The sequence below is a fragment of the Myxocyprinus asiaticus genome, chromosome 43, assembly GCF_019703515.2.
Source record: "Myxocyprinus asiaticus isolate MX2 ecotype Aquarium Trade chromosome 43, UBuf_Myxa_2, whole genome shotgun sequence".
In the NCBI taxonomy this organism is placed as follows: Eukaryota; Metazoa; Chordata; class Actinopteri; order Cypriniformes; family Catostomidae; genus Myxocyprinus; species Myxocyprinus asiaticus.
Window position 1 is genome coordinate 15,243,109 of NC_059386.1, and position 18,763 is coordinate 15,261,871.

General features: G+C 37.2%; 2 protein-coding genes across 2 annotated transcripts in view; one reads left to right on the plus strand and one right to left on the minus strand.

Annotated features, from left to right (window-relative positions):
* LOC127433638 (transforming acidic coiled-coil-containing protein 1-like) overlaps positions 1-8,310 on the minus strand; it is a 48,458-nt gene extending 40,148 nt beyond the window's left edge. Inside the window, exon 1 of the mRNA XM_051685701.1 lies at positions 8,090-8,310. Within this exon, the coding sequence (XP_051541661.1) occupies positions 8,090-8,154 (65 nt within the window). The 5' untranslated portion in view covers positions 8,155-8,310. The remainder of the gene's footprint in view (positions 1-8,089) is intronic.
* On the plus strand, positions 493-7,294 carry LOC127433650 (uncharacterized). The gene is made up of 2 exons (XM_051685719.1): positions 493-6,764; positions 6,812-7,294. The coding sequence occupies exon 1, from the start codon at positions 3,242-3,244 to the stop codon at positions 4,544-4,546; it is 1,305 nt and encodes a 434-aa protein (XP_051541679.1). The 5' UTR covers positions 493-3,241; the 3' UTR covers positions 4,547-6,764; positions 6,812-7,294.
* Positions 8,311-18,763: the final 10,453 nt, after the last annotated feature.

An 18,763-nucleotide genomic window follows, 5' to 3' on the forward strand; every position in this document is an offset into this window, starting at 1 on the left:
TTATACTAAAGAGATTCAGTTGAAAGTTGATCTGACACACTTAATGTAGGTTCAAAACAATCTAGAGACTATTATTGACTTAAGGTGATGTTTTTAAATTAAGCTTCCTAGAAGTTTGACAGAGGCTACCTTTTATTTTGTTTTGTTCTGATGTTAGTCCCCACCATCACCACCATGACCCCACCATATTTTGTGATGTTTGCTAAAGTAGCAGAAATACAACCAGGATGGAAATTAGTGATCTGTAAATGAGTTCAATTTTAGCATTGTTATTTCACTTTTAATTTGGACAATTTTAATAGATTGTTGAATTTTGAATAATGCTTTGTGAATTTAACCATGTTTTGAACTGTCTCCATATTTAAGCAGTTGTAGATGGTTCCATTGGCTGTGACGGTTCTCAGGTGATACTCTCTGAAAAGAAAATATTTGTTTACTGATAACAAATTATTAAGGATTGGCCAATAGGACTGAGCGGTATCGAGACCAGTGGCAAGAGATGATGACCCAATGACGGGTAAGACTCTCCAATGGCGAAAAAGGGGGGCAACCTAAGGCAGGGCATCACCACCCTGGAAACCTGCCCAAAAAGGTTTGATATGGGTTTAAGGAAGTGGATGAAAGCTCTTAGGTCAGAAGCATCAAAAGGGAGGTCTAGAAGAGACCTGCCCGAAAAAATGTGAGTTCCACTCAGCCCGACTACATTTTAATAACCGCTTTACTAAAACAACTTATCACAGTGTTAAATATCAAGCATTCTGTCACTGTGCTATCAGGGATCATACCCTGTGTGAAGATTATTTATAGATTGGGTTTTTGGGGTAAAGTTTTGAGAGCTGTTGCAGACAAGGGAGTGCCTGACTTATTAAAGAAGAGTGAAACAAACCTGGGAATGTTTGTATGATAATTAATTTAGATTGGAAGATGATTTATTACTTTTACTTATGCTTTTATTGAACTCATGTACATTTTAATAATAATGAAGAATGAAAAAAAAACATTGTGGTGACTAAAGATTAAGATTGCTTGTCTTGTTTGTTTATTACAATCTAAATGGAATTGTTTAAGAAATAGGGATACGTGGTTGGCTAAAATTGGTATAATGATTGAAACAACAGTTCTTGTGGGTGGAATAATATTCTGTTGTGTTACCATTGATCAAATCATTCTTGATCTGAGCTATAACAAAACAGATGACACTGATCAATGTGAATGGTCTAATGCAATACAATGACAATTAACCTGGATGGACAGAAAGACCAAATTGGGAGGAAACTGATTCATCCAATTAAGATATATATGAGGAGATGAATGATGTGTTACATATTTAATCATTCTTTCATTGACTTAATACTCTGATTTACTCTGATGCAGTTTGAAATTATGGAAAACAGCTTAGCTTGCAGTTTCTCTCTATGTAAGGCCTTTCTATGTCAAGGGACAATTAGTTGATGTGATACAGACAGTGAGAGACCTTGGGAAACATGAGGAGACATTATCTGGATGCAGAACAATTCACATTGGTTAGGAGCAAAGTGCCTGTAAAACCATTAAACAGAAAACAAATAAATGCTATTCTGAAATAGCTAAGAAAGACCAATAAAATACTTTAGGAACTGTGACAAGTCCTCAACCCAGCAAAAGCCCAGGGGAAGTCAGGGGTCGGATACTTTTAGTGATCCTCGTCTGACCAGCCTGGTGAAGACTAGTTAAGGATAGATACGAGCTGGGGTTATAGAGGTACACTGAAATATAATATACACTGTGATAATAAAAGTTAAGCAACTATGACATAAACACCAGTAGAACAGATGTGCTCAATGTATCCAATATGTAGACACAATAAGGGAGTGTCTAAAAAATGGGAAAAAATAATAAAGAGCTTAAACACAAAATGGCCAGCAGAGGGAGCATTTGATGTGGTTATGTGTAGGGAAATGGAAGCATTGATCAAAAATCATAAAGCCAAAAAAAAAGGGAAAGGGAAGATAAGAGATAAAAAGAACCAGAAGTATTGCAGTTGTTTAAAAATCATAGAATAAAATTAATAAAAGCTGAGAGACAGACAAAAAGACCAGTAGATGATAAAAGTGAAAAAACAGAGAGACCACCTCCCTATGAACTTATACGTGAGTAAGGGAAGTCAGGCAAAAGATCTAGGACCAATGATGGAAAGAGCGGAAAAGAAAAAGTGGGAAGCCACAGAAAATCCTTTAATCTTTGAATCTTCAGATAAAACATGCCTAAAAATTTTGTTACACTACTATGGGAGGTATTCCAAGGGTGGTGGTGACTACTAAAGAAAAAGAAAAATTAGATTCAAAAACAGTTGAACTAATGTCAGAAATGGAAAAACATGCGCCTGTTGAACTATGGTCTCAGCATGATACAGACGTAGGTTTAGTAAAATCTGCAAATCCAATTAGAATTAAACTTAAACCAGGAGTAAAATTACCAAGAAAACAACAATATCAGTTAAAACAGGAAGCTGTACAAGGAATTAAAAAGACAATTGAGGGATTGAATAAGGCAGGGGTGTTAATTGAAACAGTAAGTCATTGCAACATACCCATATTGCCAGTTGCTAAGGCAGATAAATCAAAGTGGTGCTTAGTGCATGGTTTGAGAGCAGAGCAGTTAATGATGTAACGGAAGACTGGCCTGCTGAAGTTCCAAATCCACATATGCTGTTGACTAATGTTCCTCCTGCTGCCAATTATTTTACTGTTATTGACCTGTGCTCTGCTTTTTTCAGCATCCCTTTAGCAGAGGAAAGCAGACACCTTTTTGCATTCACCTATCAAGGTAAACAATATACATACACCAGAATGCCCCAGGGATTTAAACATTCACCACATGTGTTCAATCAAGTTTTGAAAGCTGATTTGGAAGATCTTAGATTGGATAGCACATTGATACAATATGTAGACGATCTGTTGATTTGTTCAACAACATTAGAGCAATGCCACCAAGACTCAATTAAAGTGGTCACTAAATTAGCTGAAGGAGGTCACAAGGTCTCAAAAGAGAAACTGCAATACTGCCTACCACAGGTAGAGTACTTAGGACGAATCATTGTGCATAAAACTAAAGCTATATCGCCAAGCCAATTGGAAGGTATAAGCAAAGCACCCCAACCACAAGCAGTGGGACAAATGATGTCCTTTTTGGGCATCACAGGTTTTAGTGCTGATTGGATAGAAAACTATGTTATTAAGACTATGCTCCCTTAAGAGCACTGATGAAACAGACAGGGCAGCAAAATCTCCGAGCTCGAATAACATGGGATACGGATGCATTGATAGCCTTTGAATCATTGAAGAAAGAACTTCAGACAGCTCCAGCGTTAGCAACCCCAGACTATACTAAACCATTCCATTTATATGTAGCAGATAGAAGAGACAGATTTGCATCAGCAGTCTTAATGCAGGAGACCTGTAGTGGCAGAAAAAAGCAACCACTAGCTTATTATAGCACCAAGTTGGACAATGTAGCACAAGGCTACCCACCATGCTATCAAGGACTTGCAGCAGTGTATTTTGCATATGACAAAGCTTCCACTGTGGCAATGAGCTATCAAGTGATAATTTATACACATCACAAAATAAAAGAGTTATTAGAGCAAGGTAGATTTGTTTTAACGCAAGCCAGGTGTTTGACATATTCAACATTGTTAACTTACCCAGACATTACCATAAAGCTATGTACATCAATAAATCCAGCCAATTTCATTCCTCTAGAAGGGGAAGGAACACCTCATGAATGTGTAATAGACTCTCTAGCTTTTACTCGTTTCAGACCAGATCTGGAATCAGCACCAATCATAGAGGCAGAGGCAGATTATTTTGTGGATGGGTCATGCTTTAGAGACCATCTAGGAAATCATGCAGGGTATGCTGTTGTCAAAAGAAATGACAACAATTTTGTTCCAGTTGTGATGCAGCATTGTGAGCAGCCATGCTCAGCACAATTGGCTGAATTGAAAGTATTGACTGAGGCTTGTCTCTTAGCTACAAATCAAACTGTTAATATTTATACAGATTCCGCATATGCACATGGAGTATGCCATTTATTTGGAGCAGTCTGGAAAAAAAGAGGGTTCAAAAAGACTGATGGGAAACCAATTCAACATGGTGACCAATTAATCAAGCTCATTTCAGCCATGATGCATCCAAAGAAATTGGCTATCATCAAATGTCAAGCACATAAAAAAGGCAATGTTTTTGTTATTCAGGGAAATAATGCTGCAGACTTACATGCCAAAAAGGCTTCAGGATGCCAAGTACCAGTGATGGCACCTGTATCAGTTTTGCTTCAGCCTCAACCACAAATAGATGACATTGCACGAATGCAACAGCAAGCTGGCCTTTATGAACATACCATATGGCAACACAGAGGTGCAGGTAGAGATGTCAATGGCATATGGCGATCTCATGAGGGTCATATGATTGCACCAACGGCACTCCTTACTATTTTAATCTCTGATGCGCATGGTTTTGACCATTGTGCATGGGGGGAGGTAATTAGGAAAATAAAAAGACAGTGATATTGGTCCCCATAGCTACAGGCCATGGTAGATGAATTTTTGGCTGAATGTGAAATTTGTGCTCAAAACAATGTCAGAAAGGGTACATCGGCACCAATAGGTCACATACCAGTCCCAGAAAGACCATTTAAACATCTTGTAATGGACTATGTTGACATGGCAAGATCGATAAGAGGGAAAAGACACGTTGGTGATAATAGACAGATTCAGCAGATGGGTAGAGGCAGTACTATCAGCAGACCAGGGAGCTCAAACTGTGATACAATTTTTTGACTAGAGAGGTCATTCCAAGATTTGGCATACCATCTCAAATATAAGCTACAAGGTGTGTCAGCAAACTCACAGGAAACTGACTTATAAATTGTGAGAACCAGACTCTAGTCTCCCCTGTAATAAAAATATATGAGGAACAAACAGCAGCCATAGCAGATTACTTTTGGATTTGCAGAGGAAGACGGTTGAGAGCTATATTACCTAAACACTGGAAAGGAATATGTTCTAGAGTAAGACTAGTGCAAGAAGTAACCATGTTAACATGGGACCCCCAAGAATCTGAATCCCAGACTGAACCAAGAAAAAAACAAACGCAGAGTAAAGAGAGCATACAAACCAGACCCTAATGTTTATTTAGATGCAATCAGTCAACCAAGAGGAATACCACAAGAATTTAAGGCCAGAGATTAAATAAAATCAGGCTTTGAGTCTATATTTGTATGGATACCGGTTAATAAGAATACAGAATGGATTAATTTAATTTACTACAATCAGAAAAGATTCATTAATTACATTGATGATGCATTGAAGGCCTTAGGAGAACAACTAGAACCTACAAGTAAAATGGCATGGTTAGAAATTGGTTTGACAACCTATTTGGATCCTGGGGAGAATGGCTTACTAAAGTGGGATTAATAATAGCCATAGCTGTTGTTATTTTTGTGTTGTTGTTTTGTTGTGTTGTGCCTCTTCTCAGATCAATGCTGGCCAGAGCTGCAGTTAAATAGATGATCACTGTGACTGTAAAGCCATCTGGAATTGATATTGGGGCCACCATACGTACCATAGGCCCTGGTCAGAATGAGCTGGACAGATTCTAGAAAAACCTGGAAGTATACAAGAATGGTAGGGAAGGGGAGCCTTTTGTTTTGACTCTTTATTTTCAATTTCTCTTGTTTTTGGATAGCAAGGGAGTCAGTATACTCACTGTATTTTCTTTTATAATAAAATTAGGTAGTACTTTAGAATGGATAGAGTAGGCAGGAAGTTAGAGGGTATTATGTTTATTATTTTGGCATATACCCCTTCCTGAAGTGATTATTTTCTTTTAAATTATGTTTGTTGTTTAATCAAACCATGTGAATGAAAGGGAATGATGAAGGTCTGAAGCAGATCATTATCCATGTTATGAGGTAATGTAACTAGGTAATGTAACCACAGTTTAAAATGAAAGAAGGTTTACTGTGATTATCTGCACTATATGCACTTATAAATGTTTTGTTTAACTCATCTTTGAAGGTACTAATAATCAAGTAAATTACTAAAGAATGTGCCTTTATGAACTCTAAAATCACTGAAAGTGCCACTGGAGGTCCAGGGACTTAAATATCACAAAGACAGGATCGACGAGCACCTCAGTGCTTAGCAGTGAGAGCAAGACTCTACTGGTGGTTTAAAAACCCGCTGTCTGCTCCAACACCACCAGATAGCGCTCCAGGTTACCGAAAATGTCTGAGTTCCTCTGGCACTGTGGGACGTATCAGATGCTAATCTACTACTATTGTCTAATCACTGTAATATGTTAACCTACTGAAAAAAGTTGAATCACTGATGTATTCTACATACCGCAATGCTATCTTGGCATGCACATGCTTTGTACAAGAATTTGATTATTGTTACTCTTCAGAAAAGAACTTAGCTAGGGAGCGATGAGATCTTTTACTTCCTTCTAGTCAAATGTGGAGGGAGATGTTTGGTCTCGTTGCTCCTCCGGAGTGCAGTTTTATAAGTATAGGCATTGTTAGAGGTATGTGTGACTTATATTGGTCACTTGAAAGAAATGATGGAGCTTGTCTTGTGAGGTTGCACTCTGGGAAAAGGGCGATAGAAGGTGAGACTTTTTATAAGTCTCAAAGGAGGGAATATATGGTAGATATTTATATATCAAATGTAGAAAAATACTAATATAGAATAACTTTGTGTGACCCAGGAGAGGGCATATGAGGTTACTAGAAGTGTGGACTTTGTGTGACCCAGGAGAGTGCATATGAGGACTAAAAGTGCTGATGTTACAAGAAACGCTCAGTGCACTAAGCTGTAGCAGAAATGTTGCAAGAAATACTCTTGTGTCCTCAGCTGTAAGCACAGAACAATGGTACTGAGTCATGAGAAAGCTCTGGGAAAGTACAGCAAAGTTAAAAGATTGACGCAACCAATAATCAAAGTAACAATATATGCTCAGATTGTGACGTATTATTCATTAAAAATGTATACTTTCATGATAAATGCATTTAAAATGTTATTTTTTAAAATGGACTAAAAGCCAGGTTCCCACCATCGAAAAGAGGTCAGAGGCACTGTGAAATAATGGTGGGAAACAGAATCCATTGGATACAAAAGATATTAAGATGGCGTAGGCATGAAGTAATGCTAGATAATAAACTGTACAAGAACTAAGGGTTTTGACAGAGAGAGTCAGATCTCAGCTGACATTTCGGGTTTGTTGGTATGTTCAATAAACTCTTAACATTTGACACCTGGAACCCCTGATTTTGAGAGTTTTCTTACAGAGGGGGGAAGAAACGTTTTCCAGGCTCCACAACAATACAAGCTTGGAACAACATTACGGTGAGTAAATGATGACAGAAGTTTACATTTTGGGTGAACTGATGTAAACAAATGTAATGAGACAAGACTGAAGAAAGCATTAAAAAACACTACAATACAGTGTTTTGCCAATGAACTGTCATATTATATGACATACAGTAACTTCCCCAGTATATAAAGGGTTTTTAAATAGGCTAGACTTTTTTCAGTGAAAATAGAGCCGTGTAAAATTTCAGTGTACTTTAAAGGTGTTGTATTATTTAAACAAGAGCCACAGTTTGCTTTACACAGAAATAATACTATTACCAAGTATTATAATACTACAATAAAATGCATTTCTTGAAACTAGTCCAGTCTAAGTGATAGACAATTGTTATAATCACAAATTTCTTTTAAAAGCAAAACCTGCATAGAAATGAGTGCCAGTTCCCAGAATTCTACTCCAGGAGAATAAAGCATAAAGGCCACACCTTTGCTGTCACAACGTACACTGGGAAGTGTGAGCAAACAATCTACATGACACAATGAATCTGGCATAGTGCCATCTGTTCTTCAAACAAACAGGTATAATAACATCAAGTTACTGACTTCGTATTTACATGACAGTGCATAGTGACAGACATCTTATCCACTTTATGCAAATAATATATATTATAATAGTATAAAACCTTCTGAATTCAATAATTAAATATAAGGAAACAAAAGTACAAATTTAACACTTACGTGCTAACGCTCTTCTGCTTTAGGGAGCTTGTCTCATTGCTCTTCTTGCTTTGGAATCCCCCCATGATGTCAGTCTGTCTATAGAGTGTCTAAGATGTTGTGAGTGAGTCTAAGTGCTTAAGTATATAGCTGTGGTGGTCCTAGCAGATGAGAGGGGTTCATCTTGGCCTACAGTCTAACAGTTCAGTGCTCCAACAGTGACAGTGCAAAGTGTATCTGTACAGAAATGCTGAAACACTGCTTGTTTCTACACTGTACTCTAACTCCGCCTCTCTCTTTCTGGCCCCTTCCACCTCACCTCACACACATACACAGATACACACCCCTACAGTAGCAAATGCACAGTTACTACACATGACCTCCAAACATGCACACACACACACACAAGCTGTCATTAAGACATGAGACATATCATGTAATGCAAGTTGGGTGGGATACGCATCAGGCATTTATGCTGACAGGTTTATCTCATGGTGTTCTGAATAAACCTGCAGTGAAGATCTAAAGTGATCATATTTTTCTAGTAAGAACTGATGCATTGCCTCGTCCAAAGTTCAACATTGTTAACAACTCCTTAGTGTAGACAACTACTGCAGGAACGTTTGCACCAATCTCATAAAAAACTAATAAGACTCAACGTCATATATTGGTCAAATCTGATTGGCTTTTCTTTTTTAGACCATATCAAGGTAAACGTCTGAAACGTTCTAAAAATGGCTTGCATGTGAAAAGACTGGGAAGTTAAAGCAAGCACAGCAGTACTTGGGATAGTAGGCTTGTAAGAGATCTGGACAGATAAGCATGCAAAAGCATATAGTAAAAAAAAAAAAAAAAAAAACTGATAGCTTTATACATGCAAAGTATATTTATGTCAAAATGCTTCCAGATTTTTAAAAGTTTTAAAACAATTGTTCTCAGCCTTTTTTATTCTAAGGCCATCACAATTCATTTTGTGACTCCAGATGTTTCAAGAACTATAAGTTCTTCAATAAAAACAGTTGTTGAAGGGAGTTGTTGAGTTAAAATAAAAAAGAGAGGAAAATGCATAATATGAGAAAAGTTTTTAAAGGGATAGTTCACCCCTAAATGAAAATTCTCTCATCATTTACTCACCCTCGTGTCATCCCAGATGTGTATAACTTAATTTCTTCTGTAGAACACAAACAAAGATTTTTAGAAGAATATCTCAGTTCTGTAGGTCCATACAATGCAAATGAATAGTGGCCAAAACTCACATAAAGGCAGCATAAAATAATCTATATGACTCCAGTGGTTTAATCCATATCTTCTGAAGCGATATGATAAGTGTGGGTGAGAAACTGATCAATATTTAAGTCTTTTTTTACTATAAATTTAATTTATGCTGACTGCTGGCAAAAAAAATAATTCTTCTTTTTGGCAATTTGCGTTTTTCGTGCATTTCGCCACCTACTGGGCAGGGAGGAGAATTTATGGTAAAAAAAAAAGATATTAAATATTGATTTGTTTCTCACCCACAACTATCATATCGCTTCTGAAGACATGAATTTAACCACTTGAGTCATATAGATTACTTTATGCTTTTATGCTTTTTGGACCTTCAAAGTCTTTTCATTTTTGGGTGAACTTTTCGTTTTTAAGACTCCAGTGGTTAAATCAATGTCTTCAAAAGCAACATTGTAAGAGAAGTAATTCTAGCAAAAATTCTAGAAAAAAAAAATTGCCACTCATTCACTTGCATTGTATGGACCTACAGAGCTGAGATATTCTTATAAAAATCTTAATTTGTTTTCTGCAGAAGAATGAAAGTCATACACATCTGGGATGGCATGAGGTTAAGTAAATTATGAGAGAATTTTCATTTTTGGGTGAACTATCCTTTTAAATAAATTTGAATTTTTATGACCATTACACTTACATGAGTGTACATGAGTTGCATTGTTATGCTAGCTTCAACATTCTATTTTGTGTGTCCATATTAACATGCAAAAAAAAAAAAAAAAAAATGTAGGATGCCTTAAATATATGTCTATTAGTTGGATATACTGAAAGTTCAAACAGTGCTCCAGACCTTTAATGTGAACATCAAAGTTATCATATGGCGTAAATGTCTGGATCTTTGACATGCTTGCTTTTGTTCTAACTTGAATTATATATATATATATATATATATATATATATATATATATATATATATACACAATTTAAATGAAATTAAGAAGAGTTTGTAAAGAACAACATAGGTAACACATTTTGAATGGCTAATTTTTAATCGACACTCCATAGAGAGGCAAAACTATCTCAACTAGAAAGCATGTACAGTGTTACAAATATATTATGGAACCATTGGATTTTTAGTAGTTCATAGAGTGGTTTGGATAGCGTTGTCTGGATAACACCGACCTCTTGTGGTGGAAGAGAACAAGCAGGCGAAAAGTGGTGCACATCAAGCCAGGAAAAAACATTGGTGAAGAAACTCCCCTTTTTAGAAATTAAAAAGCACATGTATGGCTATTGGACTTCAAACATACTTTAAAAACTACTTTAAGCCATTTTGCTTTTAGCAATAAGACATTTAATTAGGAACCCAGTTTGCAACCAAATAAAGACAACTGTGTTATGAAATCCTTCTGGAAATATGAAACAAACAAACCTATAAAGTTGAAGATAATAAAAATATTAAGATTTATCTCACATAGTCTGTGTTAACTAGTTACCATGCAACAAGTAGAACATAAGTGCATGACAGAACATGAATAATTGTCTTCAGTCAGTTCTCGATGAGTTGTCTTTACTTTCCTTTCGGAGGCACAGAACCATAAGCAATCTCAGGCTGGGAAACTTCCCTCTGTTGACTCAACATCTTTCCATATCCTTTTTCTACATGGGGTGATTACATAGTCCACTGCACTATAAGTAATCTGATTTAAAAGACCAAACTCGACTTAAAGTTTCACCCTCCAGCATTCTAACTCAACTGATGGGCACATGACTACACATTTCCGAGCAATGAGTGTTTTTAGGCATGACATCATACTTCTCCCAGTCCCAAGAAATATGGAAATACCAGAAAGAGGGAAAGAAATAGAGGCATGGGAGCGAGCGAAAGAGAAAACCATGCCAAGATGAGGCAATCTACATGCAAGGTTCTGTAGTTTTGAACCGGATGGTCACTAAAAATTAGAGGTTTTTGGAGTACAGGTTATTACTGACAAAACTATAGTTATGCCATTTATCAAAGCTCTCATTCCAGTTGCTCGATTTGATGTATTTTAGTCTTGATTGGAAACTATGTAAGAAATCTTCTAAGAAGCAGCCAACAGTGAGCCCTTTATACACATGGGAGGGTCTCTGACTTACGCTTTCCAAATGTGGGCTGTGGCGGACTTTTGTATGTCTCTCTTTGTGTGACTATAAAGTAAATTGATGTTTGCAGTTTTTTTGTCTTATTTTCTGGTAAAAATATCTAAACATCCTTAAAACAAGACAAAATTACTTGAAAAGCAGAATGGCATAAGATATTTTGTCTTGTTTTGAAAAAAATCTAACCAAATTTGGTTGAGTTTATGCTTAAAACAAGAAAAAACTATTTGCCAGTGGGGTAGAAAAAATACATTTGTTTTCCTTTTGAATAAATTTTTTTTTTCTTACCCCATTGACAAATAGCTTTTTCTTGTTATCAGCATAAACAACTAAATTTTGATTGATTTTCCCAAATATCTGGTCATTTTGCTTCATAAGTAAATGTATTTTGTTTTAACACTCCTATGGATTTAGCTCATTTTTGACCGAAATACATTTTTAAAATGTAATAAAAATGGTTTCCTTTATAGGAGCAGTACAAGACTTGGCAAATGGAGGAAAAGTCGCCATCTAAACATAAATTAAATATATATATATATATATATATATATATATATATATATATATATATATATATATATATATATATATTGGGCTTCAATCACTTCGATAAGTCTAAGTGATCGTAAAAAATAAAGCGACACCTTTGGCATTCGCGGTCAAATTTGACCGACCATTGAAAATGAATGGGAAAGACCAAAAAACAGATAATTTTTTATTTTTTTATTCACATACAATCAATAAATCAGCCACAATGCAGGAAAAAAACAGACAGAAATTACAGGGTGAGACTCCAAAACATCCTCAGTGCAAAACATACACACCCACTCACACACAAACACACTTACACACACACACAAAAATGAACTGGTGAGACTTTAACACAACACTTTTTTTTTTTTACATTTGTTAAATAAAACCAATAAATCAGCCACAATGCTAAACATACTGTGACGAGGAGGAGGGCATGGCTGGGCCGTAAGGATGGACGCCTGGCACTGAGTTACCCAAATCAGCCGGGAGGGGGATAAGGAGGAGCTGGAGACACCAGTTCACGAGAGAGAGAGATGCACGCAGCCATTAAACGTGTGCATTCCACATGTTGGGCTGAAAAGCCAAGGGAGTGAGAGAGCACACGGAGCCGTGTGTGTGTGTGTGTGCGTCAATATTTGGTTATGCTGAAAAGCAGTTTTATGTTGTGTCTAATTAAAAGTCTTTGTGATTGTTCACCTGGTTCCCGCTTCGTGCTTTACAATAAGCAAGAGACCTTTTTGCCACACACACACACACAGGACCAGGTCATCATTAAATGAAGCTCTACAGTCATCTTTTGGTCATTGTTGCCATTACAAGTCATCTGTTGTTTTCCAGCTGATGACAGCAATCTGACACACTCACACAAATACACACGCACACACACACGTTTGCAAAACAATTTGTGGTCGACCGATATACCGGCGATATTCTGAAATGTTAAATTATTGGCATTGGCTGATAAATTTTCCCATTTGGCCAATTGGTTTTCTCCCCTTTTCTCCCCACTTTGGAATGCCCAATTCCCAATGCGCTCTAGGTCCTTGTGGTGGCGTAGTGACTCGCCTCAATCCGGGTGGCGGAGGACGAATCTCAGTTGCCTCTGCATCTGAGACTGTCAATCTGCTCATCTTATCATGTGGCTTGTTGAGCATGTTACCGCGGAGACCTAGCACGTGTGGAGGCTCACGCAATTCTCCGCGGCATCCACGCACAACTCACCACACACCCCACCAAGAGCGAGCACGAGGAGGTTAACCCAACTCTACCCACCCTAGCAACTGGGCTCATTGGTTGCTTAGGAAGCCTGACTGGAGTCACTCAGCATGCCCTGGATTTGAACTTGTGACTTCGGATGTGGTAGTCAGTGTCTTTACTTGCTGAGCTACCCAGGCCCCTGGCCAATTGGTTTCTTGAGACCATGAGGGCACAGAGAATTGCATGCTTGTGTAACCGGTCCTGCTCGACCCACTTCGAGCAGGATTTGAAATGGCGTCTCTAGCATGGGAGGCGGGCTTGCTAACGAGGACGCTAAAGCCTCTGGCGTCAGTCGCTAGTGCACCTCTTGAGGCCAGGGGAGTGAGGTTTACACACTGTGCAGCTATCACGTACCAGCTGGCTCCCGTTATACTTGCATATGAAGGAGCGTCTGAAACATGTAAACGACCAATCATAGCTCGTTTTGTTGTTACATTCCATCGTATTACTACAATAACAGACCGGTGTGCAGCACAGTTTCATTTAAACGGTCCGCATATCAGAGACACGACGCATTAAGGTGTTCACCTGTTTCATTCTCTAACTCTCTTGTCTAATGATAAAAAGGCAAATATCAATAAAACTTCATATACCATCTGCAAATATGCAGATATCTTGTTTAAACTGATGTATTTCACAAACCTCACGAAAATCCAGCGTTTTCTTCCCGTCCAGAGCTCATCTAATATCTTCCTCTGAAGCGCGTATTCCATCAGCCAGAATAAAAAATGTCAGGATAAGGATCAAATGTTCCTCTAATAATTCACAAATCAAGACGGTTACTCTGTGACAATCCAAGCAGGCGATCCACAGTGTTTAAACTCAGTAGATTGCTGCTGCTTACACTGGATCCGCACAAGCGCATGAGTGCAACTTCAAAGTAAAAGCACTTCACGTGCACTCTGAGTAAATGCCATATTCACTGTGTACAGTATACAATTGGTTTGATTGGGTCTTTTATGAGAAAATGCGATTGCTAATGCGCAAATATCATTCATTGTTGCTGGACTACTGTGTGTACTGTTATTTCCTTCTTTCTAATATATTAACAATTTCTTCATGCAGAAATAAATTACTAAAATTTCATGATAAACAGAAATCATAAGAAACTGCTATCTATCATTTAAAATACAATCTTATTTTTTTAAAGATAATTTTTATAATGTTGTGTGAAATTGATTAAATATAGAGCTAAATAAGATTAATTTTTAAAGTTTATGTTATTTACTACAGTGCATCCGGAAAGTATTCACAGCGTTTCAATTTTTCCACATTTTGTTATGTTACAGCCTTATTCCAAAATGTATTAAATTCATTATTTTCCTCAAAATTCTACAAACAATACCCCATAATGACAACGTGAAAGAAGTTTGTTTGAAATCTTTGCAAATTTATTTTTTTTTAAAATCGGGGAAAAAAAAAAAAATCACATGTACGTAAGTATTCACAGCCTTTGCCATGACACTCAAAATTGAGCTCAGGTGCATCCTGTTTCCACTGATCATCCTTGAGATGTTTCTACAACTTGATTGGAGTCCACCTGTGGTAAATTCAGTTGATTGGACATGATTTGGAAAGGCACACACCTGTCTATATAAGGTCCCACAGTTAACAGTGCATGTCAGAGCACAAACCAAGCCATGAAGTCCAAGGAATTGTCTGTTGACCTCCGAGACAGGATTATATCGAGGCACAGATCTGGGGAAGGGTACAGAAAAATTTCTGCAGCATTGAAGGTCCCAATGATCACAGTGGCCTCCATCATCCATAAATGGAAGAAGTTTGGAACCACCAGGATTCTTCCTAGAGCTGGCCGCCTGGCCAATTGAGCGATCGGGGGAGAAGGGCCTTAGTCAGGGAGGTGACCAAGAACCCGATGGTCACTCTGACAGAGCTCCAGCATTTCTCTGTGGAGAGAGGAGAACCTTCCAGAAGAACAACCAACTCTGCAGCACTCCACCAATCAGGCCTGTATGGTTGAGTGGCCAGATGGAAGCCACTCCTCAGTAAAAGGCACATGACAGCCCGCCTGGAGTTTGCCAAAAGGCACCTGAAGGACTCTCAGACCATGAGAAACAAAATTCTCTGGTCTGATGAAACAAAGATTGAACTCTTTGGCCTGAATGGCAAGCGTCATGTCTGGAGGAAACCAGGCACCGCTCATCACCTGGCCAATACCATCCCTATAGTGAAACATGGTGGTGGCAGCATCATGCTGTGGGGATGTTTTTCAGCGGCAGGAACTGGGAGACTAGTCAGGATCAAGGGAAAGATGAATGCAGCAATGTACAGAGACATTCTTCATGAAAACCTGCTCCAGAGCACTCTGGGCCTCAGACTGGGGCAAAGGTTCATCTTCCAACAGGACAACAACCCTAAGCACACAGCCAAGATAACAAAGGAGTGGCTACAGGACAACTCTGTGAATGTCCTTGAGTGGTCCAGCCAGAGCCCAGACTTGAACCCGATTGAACATCTCTGGAGAGATCTGAAAATGGCTGTGCACCGACGCTCCCCATCCAACCTGATGGAGCTTGAGAGGTCCTGCAAAGAAGAATTGGAGAAACTGCCCAAAAATAGGTGTGCCAAGTTTGTAGCATCATACTCGAAAAGACTTGAGGCTGTAATTGGTGCCAAAGGTGCTTCAACAAAGTATTGAGCAAAGGCTGTGAATACTTATGTACATGTGTTTTTTTTTTGTTGTTGTTGTTTTTTTTTATAAATTTGCAAATATTTCAAACAAACTTCTTTCGTGTTGTCATTATGGGGTATTGTTTGTAGAATTGAGGAAAATAATGAATTTAATCCATTTTGGAATAAGGCTGTAACATAACAAAATGTGGAAAAAGTGAAGCGCTGTGAATAATTTCCGGATGCACTGTATATTAAATTGTGTGATATATCGGCATTGTATCAGTCTATCGGCCACCCTGCTCTCTGGATATCGGCATCGGGCATTAAAAAAACCCATATCAGTCGACCACTAATTTTTACCATACAAGGTTTGAAATTGCAAAATGTTTACTCTTCTGTTTTATACTCCAATTGAATTTTCCAGTTCATTTCTATTTCATGATGTTCATTTTCTTGACATTATTATGTATTTACGTTGAGTTATTACATTTTTATGTTTGAAATAAATTATTAATAGAAAAATGCTTATTCTGTGTCTTCTCTTTGTAACACCATGGTCAGGTTTGATTGCAAGCATAATGACATAAACAACAAAAACTGACACTTCAAATAAATGTTAAAATGCTAAACTTTGACAAATAATAGTTTCATAATGTCTAACTATATATCCAAATTGTCCCTGTCAAATATCTTGTGATAAAATATTAAATTAGGTTACAACAAGCCATCAGACTACACAGTAGGTGGCTACAGCCATCTACTGGCTGTTACTAGCATGACATAGTTTTCAAGTCATGTTATTTATATTTTGTTCACCAGATGGCAGCAATCTGCCTCCAATTTATGTCTCATTCTCATATATATGTTTCAACTTACAAAAGTGTGGGTTCTGAATTTTTCATTTTTTCTAAAATGTGCTTATTTGTGCAATGAATGCAAATGAATGACAAAATTTTGAAATGTACATGTAAATAAGTTCAAAATAGCATAAAATCCCTAAAGAAATGCATAATCTTATTGTTCTTTATTCAGAGAAGAAATTTTTTTATCATTAGCATCATCAAAAAGGGTTACACATCTAAACCTTCTGGTCAAAAATGACCGCAAATACCAAAGGAAGGTGCTATTTTTGAAAACCATAGGAGGGTTAAGAATGTTTAGATATTTTTATAGGAAAACAAGACAAAAATACTCAGTACGAAAATTTTTCTTTGCAGTGTAAACTTTTTCATACAACCAAAACAAATATTGATCTGGGGGCTGTAAAGCTCCAAAGAGAACAAAATTACCCTAAAATAGTCAGTTATTCACTGAAAATCTTGCGCTCCTCGAAACTGTCAAATCTAATTCGCACTTGAACATACTTAAAGTTGGCGAGTGAAGACAAGTTGTTTCAAGTTTGACATAATTTTTCCCAAACACCACTGGTTCTTGCATGTCTCTTATCCGAAAGTGTTGCATCAAGTTTATATATGAATACATTTTCGTGTATGGAAAAGATCAACAAGAACATTCTTCAAAATCTCCTTTTGTGAAAGTCATATGGGTTTGTAACAACATGAGAGTGAGTAAATGATTACAGAATTTTCTATTTTGGGTGAACTATTCATGAAATGAATCTGTTCAGCTCTCAATTTCCTTTAGAATGAGTTGATGATCAAAGATTATACAGATATTTATATTTCCCAGGCACACCCATAAACTCAATCATGTGACTAGGAAAGGAACACAGGATCTAGACTTCAGTTAGGATTATAAAATTTGTGCACTGAAGTGTCCCCACCAACTCTCGGAAGCTTTTCATTTTTTGGCAAGGAGACTAAATTGCAAAAGTGTGAAAACAACAGCACCCATTTAGGGAAACAAGTATAAAGTTATGATCAAGTTTGGACTGAATTCAGCGTTGTTAAAGGAATATTTTGAGTTCAGCAGAAGTTAAGCTCAATCGACAGCATTTGTGGCATGATATTGATTACCACAAAAAATTGTTTGTACTTGTCCCTCATTTTCTTTAAAAAACCTAAAAATCTAGGTTACAGTGAGGCACTTACAATGGAAGTGAATGGGGTACTCCGTAAACGTTAAAATACTCACTGTTTCAAAAGTTTAGCCACAAGACATAAACAATATGCATGTTAACACAATTTTAGTGTGATAAAATCACTTACTTTTTCTGTATAAACTTCGTTGCCATGACGATGCAATGTCAACAAACACTAAAACCTAAAATGACTGTAAAAATGACTATTTAAACAACTTTACAGCTCAAATAATACACAAGTTTTAACAGAGGAATTAATGTAAATGCTTTTATAAAATTATAAGCTTCACATTTCTGCCTTTAAACCCTCCAAAAATTGGCCTCTTTCACTTCCATTGTATGTGCCTCACTGTAACTTCCATTTTTGCTTTTTTTAAAGAAATGGAGGGACGAGTTGAAATGACTTTTTGTGGTAATCAACATTATGCAACAAATGCTGTCGACTGAGCTTAAATTGTACTGAACCCAGAATATTCCTTTAAGCCTCTATCATCTTTCCCATAGAAAAAAAAAAGCTACAAGAAATTAACCTAAATAAAATAGCTTGCTCTTTTAATTATGTTTTAAACTGAATTAAAAACAGAAATGTTTAGGATTTAAAATAACAGACTGATACGTCAATAAAGTCGCTCCTACGCAGCTCGAGACGGAATGAAGTTAGCCCGCGAGATAAACGCTCAATAAACTCCTCATCAGAGGTCTGTCAGCACCCAAACAACTCAACTGTTCCGTTCAGAGAAGGCGTAACAACCGTTCACATGTCCAGATTTGTCTGAACATGTCATAAAAATGATATGAAGATTTGTCTGATTTTCAAATTGGTCTGAGGGGCCGTTCGCGCAGGACACGTTATTGCTTTCACAAAC